At 40.6% G+C, this 9,673-nt stretch overlaps 1 protein-coding gene across 1 annotated transcript; it reads left to right on the forward strand.

Annotated features, from left to right (window-relative positions):
• Positions 1–5,246: 5,246 nt before the first annotated feature.
• On the forward strand, positions 5,247–8,150 carry zic2a (zic family member 2 (odd-paired homolog, Drosophila), a). The gene is made up of 3 exons (XM_039014187.1): positions 5,247–6,222; positions 7,623–7,786; positions 7,956–8,150. The coding sequence occupies exons 1-3, from the start codon at positions 5,247–5,249 to the stop codon at positions 8,148–8,150; spliced, it is 1,335 nt and encodes a 444-aa protein (XP_038870115.1).
• Positions 8,151–9,673: the final 1,523 nt, after the last annotated feature.

Below are 9,673 nucleotides of genomic sequence, written 5' to 3' on the forward strand. Positions count from 1 at the left end.
ATTTCATGAGTTGTGCAAGTATCACGGAGCCCTAGGACAATGTGGAAGTCATTCAGTACTGTGCAACAATCCATGCATAACCAAACCGGTCTCAGCCGAAAAGCATGTTGGAATATTGTGTATTCATTTTGTGCTTAGATATAGAAGCACATATCTTATAGGCACATACTGTAGATAGAAAGGAATATTTTATCAATACAAGTATCAAAGAAAAGTGTTGACATCTGAATTGTAGTGTTAAAATTGAGGCCAATGCATTAATTACAAGTAGACTACACATACCAGGGTGCCAGATTTAACAAATGAAACGTGTTGCATATATAACAATCATGTCCATCTAAGATTTTAGCCAGCATTTGATCAACAATTGCATATACATTATATAATTTATTATATTTTAAGACCTATCTATTTTGCTAAATGACTTTACACATCGAGGATTCATTCTCACCACTGCCCCATGCATGGAGGGAGCTGAGTAGTGTAAATCGTTTCTCAATAAGTTGCCAGTGATCCACTCAAAATAGTTAAATTCAGTTTTTATGACCCTAGCAAGGAACGGAGTAAGAGAAGCTTGTAAAACTTAGAATTGGTTCACTTTTATGGTAGTGGCCCACGCCTTCTTGTATGGTCCCTGTTCGACACAGCGGGGCGTGTATCTGTCATCGATTTCATATGTATTTTTTTCAGACACCTTTGTAATCGATTTATGATCGGCGGCCTCACAGATCTCGATGTAATTGGTTCTTAAAGTGGTAGGAACATGACGGGGTTTGCCCAAAACTAACTCAGTACTCAACTTCAACTAATTCAATTAATGAATCTAATACTTCTAGACACTTTCGCAGAGTAGTTTTGGTCTCGACATAGTACATGTACAATTACTATTTCATATTTAATAGCCTACTTTTTTACAGAGGAATTTGTTTGACCCAAGACCTTAGCATAGTTGAATGGCGTCATCACATACTGTAGCTGACAATCTGAACAATTATTATTAATAAATAGTCAACTTTTGGCATGTTTTCTTGTCTTCTGAAGAATTGAAAATCAACAGTTGCACTCATAGTTGATTTTTTTCTTTGGAGCTACCTATATATCTCTAAAATACTTTTAAAAAATTGCGCAACAACGGGAATATTAGGCCTAGTGCGTAGTCAAATTATCCATGACTCTGTATAAATCAGTTGGCGTATATGGGTATTGACTTAAAAGGGAATAGGTCTGCATGCACCTGTGGTTTAAATTCATAATTACCATTGATACGTGCTTCAAAGTGTCATAAAGTGTACTTTTTGGATACAGAAGGCTAGCCTACAATGCGCAATTCAAATAAACAGTAAGCACACCTCCCAATATATTGTTAAACAATAATTAATAGATGGCCTGCACATACAAATAACAGGTAGGCCTATAAATAATTTGGCTTCCAAGTTTTTAATTTACATCTAATGAATGGTCAATGAAACAACCCCGTTGGGATACATACAGTACAATGTGTATGTTGTTATCATCTACGAACAAGTGGCTCATTCGATAATACGATTCCAATCTCAAAGTGATCTCTAGGGAATAGTAAAAACAAATGAATATATTATTTTACAAAACATATTAGTACAGAGAAGGGTCCATAGTTGTCAGGCCTAGGCTTCTATGTTTTTATATAGTAGGCGAAGAAAAAAAACCATTACAGAATATCCGAATAGTGTTATTTCAAAGAGCACCCGTCTGAACTTCCCAACTGAATGAAGGAGTTAAATTCCTTGATTCCGATTCGTAAGAAAATGCTCCTAAGGCCTGTCCTTACTTCAGACGCTCAGCTGGAAGACGGGGCTTTAAACTTCTTAAAAGAAAAGGCTCTTTGTTATCATTTTTATTTTTATTTTACAGAACAAGTCAAGAGGCCAACATATGTGGTCTTAATGGGTCATAGGTAAAACATTCATGAAACAAACAAGGTCATGGAAACCACAAAAGTAACCTTCCAATGCGTCAACATATTGATATTGTCAAATAATGGACTAATGAAATACGCCCGGCATTTAAGCGCTGCGCCATCAGGGCATGCAATGGTTTTATCCTTGTTGTTGGCAATATTAAAATCATAAGCATTATCATGAATATTTAGTCAGAACTTCTGTGGGAGTTTTTTTCTCTGTAAACCAAAAATAGTGAAAGGTGTGTTAGTGTCCATATATTAGTTTATATACATTTTACAATGTATGTTATAGGCTATGTATAACCCTATTTTAACATTTTCTGTCTCGTCTTGTATTCTGGCTCTGAGAAACTTGTTGAAATGTATTTCGTGGGGAATTTCAGATGCCCCTTTCTTCTAGAGGTAGATGGAAATAAGAACCCATAGCTAGCTATGCGTCTCTGATCCGATTGAGTTTTCTTTCTTTCTCTTTAATTTATTTTTCTCAAGTGACAGGGCCAAGGGGTTTTGTAGTTTTCCACGGAAATAAAGAAGTTCTTTTAAGAAGTCGGCAGACGTGACTTTGAACTTGGATCAGGTCCTGCGTGTCCCGTGGTGCGGGGAGAAATAGATTCTTGGAAGAATGGCAGAGAACGCTCTGGCTGCCCCGGCTTGGGGCTGAGTGAGAGAGGGACAGGAATCCCAAAGTTTTCAGACGTCCTACCTACTCTCCGTCCCATTATTGCCCGCTATTTTAAGTGTTTGGGAGCCGAGTGGGACCAGAGAAAGTTTGATTCGTGTTGGAGCAGGAGGACTTGTGGGACTTGAGTTCAATGGAAGTGTAAGTAAACTTCCTTCACTTAGTGTGTACATTTCAATGGGCAGCTGTTGTTGGAGACCGTTGTTAAACGCAGTCCATACAGTGTGCGCCTTGGATGAAAAGACTCACCATATTAGCAAACCTTGTGAGTTGGCGGTGTTTTTGCAGGCACGACCAGCAAGCGAGGTTTCTTGTTGAGATTGATTGGGACTTTATGGTAGGCTATGGCAATTGAAGGGAAGGATCATTAGGCTTATGGATCTCGGCTATTTGATTCTTTAGTAGCCTATTCTAGAAACTCTATTTTATTTATTACTTTAATACATTTGTTTTCAACAAACTCACCCAATTGTGATGAAGTTACACACAATTCTTGTCTGTAATGCTCCTTAATATTTTCACCAAATTATGACTAATTAGAAATAATGGGTGTAGACCTGTGGCAGTGTGTTTTGCATTTAGGCAATAGATATCTATAGTAATCTCATTTTACCCATTTTTTAAATTACTTTTACAGGAGAAAAAACATTCAAACATAAGCTCATGCTGTTGATTGCAGATACAATAAACAGTAACCATATTTTTTGGGGCAAGACTGACAAACTGCACAAGCTAAGCAAAGTGAACAAACCACCAACCCGGCTCTCTACAAAAACAAGGTAAGTACTCTCTGAATATTTAGTACCTCGTGTGTGTGTGTGTGTGTGCGCGCGCGCGCGCGTGCAAAGCCTTGCTTGGGGAATATATATCCCTGTAGTAAAGATTGAATACGCCATTGAAACAGTAGGCTAATACCACTTCCCCAAACCCAAACCCGTAATACACACGGGAAACAACATTAGAATTACTTTTAGACGTGTCATTTTATAGGCATAGTAGGCAATTGACTAACACACTAACTTTACAGACTCGTGTGTTTTATGTTTTCAAATGATTAGGCAATGTTCTTTAGCAGAATATGAACATCATGTACTGTTGTCGTGTAAAAAGGGGGTAATTCTGGCGTTACAATTGGTGCGCAGACTGCTGTGTAATATTTGAACAAACGTACGTATAGACTACATGGCCTATGTTAGTTCAGTGGTGGTTGTAGGAGCAGATGCTATGAACATACATTATTCCCTTTATGGGGTAAATGATCAGTAAACATTTTTTTGATAGTACTCTGTTACATATATCTACAAGCTCTACAATAGAAATGTGAGGATAAACAGCAGAAACATAAGACAAGCATAGCAAATCAGAAAACAATATGCCATTTCATTTAATGAAATACATAATGAATGCATCCATAATGCAGACTATTATATGTATTATGTATTCCATGAAATTAAATGGCGTATTGTTTTCTGATTTCCTATATTGTATGCTTCAGTTTCCTTTGTATAGCTTCACATGTATTTTGCATTGTAGATATGTAGCCTATTTATTTAAGCGTCCGTTATTACCCACTTATAAACGCAGCCAGGTCTCCCGTGATATAAGTCAGTTAGTATAAACGCGTGCGTATGCACATAAACGTGTGCGTTATTACGTATAGGCTACATATAAACACGGTCAATACCTAAAATAATGGTTTGGCTAAATCATTGAAAATATGTGCTATCTATATCCGCCTGTCTAATGATAAATAGACTATGACTGTTTAAATTTCATTACATGTGCAGACCCCACCTTCTCCCCAAAAGACCAGCTCGCTATTTTCTGTCATATTTATTTAACCATAGCTCAACTTGTAAAGCCCGTTATCACACAACGCGCAATGTCGTGTTGTCAAGCCACTGGTTATACATCAAGCTATAAAATTAAGGTTTTGAGGCATCATTTCCGATACTATGCCCCCCCCCCCCCCCCCCACTCTCTCCCTCTCTCATTTTACCCTTCCCCCTAAAAGCCGCTCCTAACAAGTAGGCGGTAATTATTAGTGAAAATGGCGATCAGCTATTAGTCGTCAAAGCGGTACCTGCTATTGGAGGGGCACTTGGGATTGATGAGACGAAGTGGCCAATGAGACTGCTTGGAATGAATGACCGGGCTTCAGTTAAAGGGGGCGTAAGAGGAGCTAGTGCCAGTTCACGGTGAAAGAGGGACCCTCCGCGATAAACACAGACAAGCGAAAGAAATAAACACACCAATCCGAACAACAATCCGAGATGCTGCCACAACCCGCACTCTCTCCATGCGAGGACAGCTAGTAAGATAATTATTCAATTCTTCCTGTGTGTTTAAGCGCAATCAACATTCACAGTTTCCAGAGGAAAAACGCAAAGGAATCTCTTCGTTTCATGGGGATTTTTAGTAACAAGTTAACTACCAGTGAATATAGACGTTTGTGTAGTTTTTTCCCCCTACGAGCGGATCATCGCTTTGAACTTTGCCTGATATGGTGTTTCCATGCAATGAAGTTGTGAATAACCCTAACCGAATATAATATTGAATTGTACTTTTCCCCCCCCAAAAAAATTGTTGTACACAAGCTGATTCGAACGAAATTCGCTTTGAGAGACCATGTTACTGGACGCAGGTCACCAGTTCCCCGGACTGGGAGTTGGCACGTTTGCCAGGCATCACACGGCGAGCGAGATGCAGGAGAGAGACTTGAGTTTAGCACAGAATAGCTTCGTCGACTCGGCACACATGGGTGCGTTTAAACTGAACCATGATCTTTCTCCGGGACAGAGCTCTGCCTTCACCTCCCAGGCGCCCGGCTACCCCGCAGCAGCATTGGGTGCACACGCCGCCCATGTCACCTCGTACGCGAGTTCCCCATTCAACTCCACCAGGGACTTTCTTTTTCGCAGCCGCGGCTTCGGAGAATCCTCTCCGGCGAGCAGTCAGCACGCTATTTTCGGCCCCACTACCGGGTCTCTCCATCACTCCCACACAGACAGTCAAGGCCACATTCTGTTCCCCGGGATTCACGACCAGCATGGGTCCCACGGATCCCCGAATGTGCTCAACGGGCAAATGCGTATTGGACTACCAGGTGAGGTTTTCGGGCGTTCCGACCAGTACCACCAGGTCTCCAGCCCAAGGACCGACCCGTATTCGGCCGCCCAGCTCCATAACCAGTACAGCAGCATGAATATGAACATGGGTATGCACATGGGAGCTCACCAGCACCACCCCGGTGCCTTTTTCCGCTACATGCGGCAGCAGTGCATCAAACAGGAGCTCATCTGTAAATGGATCGACCAGGAGCAGCTAAGCAACCCCAAGAAGAGTTGCAACAAAACTTTCAGCACAATGCACGAGCTGGTCACGCACGTCTCCGTGGAGCACGTCGGAGGACCGGAGCAGAGCAACCACATTTGCTTTTGGGAAGAGTGCCCCCGCGAGAGCAAACCGTTTAAGGCGAAATACAAACTGGTGAATCACATTCGGGTCCACACGGGAGAGAAACCCTTCCCTTGCCCCTTCCCTGGATGTGGCAAGGTCTTCGCACGGTCGGAAAACTTGAAGATTCACAAGCGCACACATACAGGTAATTATACAATATTTATAGCATTTTACCCAAATGTTTCTCATCTCTCGAGCACTTTTTTCGTTTCGTAAAAGTACACCGCACAGTTAAGAATACGCTGTGCCGATGCGCCATGCTATATTTCATTTTAGCCAATTACGTAGCCTGCAAAAATCTCATTATTCTCGTTGTCAAAGCATCCAAATTGACCAAATTTAAGATGCCTATCAGTCGATAGGGTATTTTTAGACTGCCACGGTGGACATTCACACCTATGGTCAAAGTAGATTTGGATTTACGAAAGAAAAGCTGCTAGCATAACGTGCGAATTGTACTCTAAAAGAGTAGACACATAGCCGACGTGTCTGGAAACGATTAGATTTCGTCCAGTTCTTGTTTTGTAACAATGTGCTAAACTATGTAATATTCTGTCGAGGTTTTATGGTTTGTAAACTTAAAAATGGGTCAGAGGCGAGGGCTTCTGGCTCGCAGCGCTTGGCGTACGCGGAGCAGTAGTAAATCTCATCACCCGGTTTAATGTTTACGCAAGACTGAGCTTTTAGGATTATATCCGGAATGCCTCGCCTCTTTTTCACAAATCGATTTATTTTGTTTTGTCCGTTGAGAAATATTGTTTGGATTTTTGTTTTCTGGAAATCGTATAGCGAATTTACTCATCACAAACATGCAAGTGTGTGAATGTGTGTAATGGCCTATTCTGTTTTCTCAAGCATCCCATTGGTAGTAGCCTAGGTGCTAGATCCATTACCAGCCTTTCACTTTTGGACTATTTTCTGGGGGGATTTAGTTGTGCTATACAGCCATGGAATTGGTCAGGTGCTAATTCGTTTTGTTATTGTTTCCAAGCAAATGGCGCGCCTTATGCGTCAAAGGCTATTGCCCCACATGAGATGTTTGCGTTTTGTTTAGGCTATATACATTTAACTCGGGCATGTTGTTACTATTTTGATATCAATTCTACATTTCAGAGCCCTGACGTATATTGAAATATAGTAGTCTATGAAATACATGTTCAAAAGTAGGCCTGCATTTACTTTGCCTACTGGCTTACTTACATTCAATTGCTGTGATTCAAAGAAATAGGCTTCCCATAGGCCTAAACGATAAGCTATTTCTTAAAACCCGCCATAAAACAGAACATTTCTTCTCCCACGAACATAGTTCATATTTTTGTATTAATTTTGTGCTACAATTGAGATTTAACTGAATGAAGGCATGTGAGTGAACAATAACGGCACCCACTAAATATGACGAGCGCTATGAATTAACCCGTTACTCCTCGTTGAATGGCCATGTTATTGAATCCAACATCTATAGTATTCGGCCTAAGGCATAGACGTTTGGTAGGCTTTTGCTGAACTGAATATAACGTGTCTGTTTTATACTTGTTTTTTCGGCAGGAGAGAAACCATTCCAGTGTGAGTTTGAAGGCTGCGACAGGCGGTTTGCCAACAGCAGCGACCGAAAGAAGCACATGCACGTTCACACGTCAGACAAACCATATCTTTGCAAGATGTGTGACAAGTCCTACACACATCCCAGCTCTCTACGAAAACACATGAAGGTAAATGGACTTTCACTCTTTCACTTTCCAGCTGATAGCAGCATGTAAGGGTTGTTTACGTCTGTTGTTTACATTACGTTCCCCACCATTCTTGAAGCACTTTGAAGTCATACTTCACAATTTGCCTGTCTTGATATCATAAACTCATTTTATCTGCACTTTTCTCCAGGTCCACGAAGCGGCCCCCCCTCCAGCGTCCGACTCCTCGCCTGCAGCCAGTTCTGGTTATGAATCGTCCACACCACCCGGCCTCGTCTCCCCCACCACCGAGACCCAAAGCAACAACAATCTGTCCCCCGCAGTCCACAACAACCACAATGGTCACAGCAGCCTATCGTCCAATTTCAGTGAATGGTATGTTTAGGACTGAACCAAAAAGCGAACACAGGACCATTGCTCAGAACCCCTACCAGCGCAGGAGATTCGGACACTTGTGCACCGAGGAGAGCACGAATAACCTACTATGAACGCTTCAAAATCATAAAAAGCGATTCAAAACCACCAGGGAAGAAATCTCACTTACCAATCTCACTTACCAACAGAAGAAAATATGTGATATGTTTAAGGTGTATTCAATATATTTGTAAATATTACACGCCCTCTTTCCCATTGGTTGTGATAGATTTTGTCAGTCTTTGGTGTATAGATGTTCCTTCAATGGTAGCTATTTCTCTAACTGGACTTTTAGTGCACATATTACGATTCAAGTTGTATTATGGTGTTAAATATTGTGATCCTAAGGCAAATTGATTGTAACTATACTAAACATCTATAAACTGGAACGAGTGCCAAAGTCAACACTTAACTCAAACAGACCACCATGTTTCGCTTGTGAATGTATATTTAGTTTGCTGGGCTTTAACCTGTGATGTTTTGTGCTTTGCAAGTTTTGAATTGTGAAATGTTATCTGGACGATTGTGAGGAAAATAGACGTTGTGCCGTTGGATTTTCTGTACCCCCTTCCTTTTGTACATATCGACTGCCTTATTTATCCGTTTGTAATTAAATTATGGTATTTACTTGCTACAGATGAAACAATATTTATAAAAGAATGTTTCTATACTATAAATATGTACAATTATGAGCTAAACACGGGCAGTTGTTTTGTTATGTGTTTTTGTTCAAAGTTAAAGAGGTGTTTTCTTCATTATTGTGATAAGAATTTTACTGCATACAAATATAATAAAAAGTGTTGCAAGTGTTAAAAAATGTCCCTGTCTTGATGTCTTCTTCACACTCATAATTGTTTTGATAGGACCTCTACTGGTGCCAAATATGGTTATTAAGCGGGTCATTTCAGATCAGCGTTTTTCATATACCTATAAAGCTAAGACTCACATTTGGTCAGCAAGAGTATGCATGCTATAAGGATATGGGTGTATCTGCTCTATGTAAATGATATCCTGCTTCCAGTGGTAAAACAAGTATTGTTTTAGATATGAATACTCATGCCCTTAGGTCTCCGGTAAAACCCCATTAGCTCTGGATTCGTATTGCACCACCTCTCGTGAATAAGTCATGACGTATAACCATATACCAATCTGTTTGATGAACATGGTCTGCAATCCCTGTTAATGTGGCTTACAGTGTCAACATGGCGGGCCAAATTCCAAGTTTCAAGATATATGTGTAGCCTAGGCATAACCTTCTCGCTGGTCACAAAACAAACATTGTGGCTGAGGTTTATTTAAGCAGGTAAGGCCAAAATGTAAACTCGACTAAAAAGTATGTCTACGTTAAAGTAAAAAGAGTAGGCTATCTAAATCAGGCTACTCGACCCCACATGTTATGAAGCCTAACCTATAGCCTAATTACCTCGACAAAACCTGTACACACGTACATTAACTCGGTACCTGTACCCCCTGTATATAGCTTCCTTATTGTTA

Source organism: Salvelinus namaycush, chromosome 19 (genome assembly GCF_016432855.1).
Source record: "Salvelinus namaycush isolate Seneca chromosome 19, SaNama_1.0, whole genome shotgun sequence".
In the NCBI taxonomy this organism is placed as follows: Eukaryota; Metazoa; Chordata; class Actinopteri; order Salmoniformes; family Salmonidae; genus Salvelinus; species Salvelinus namaycush.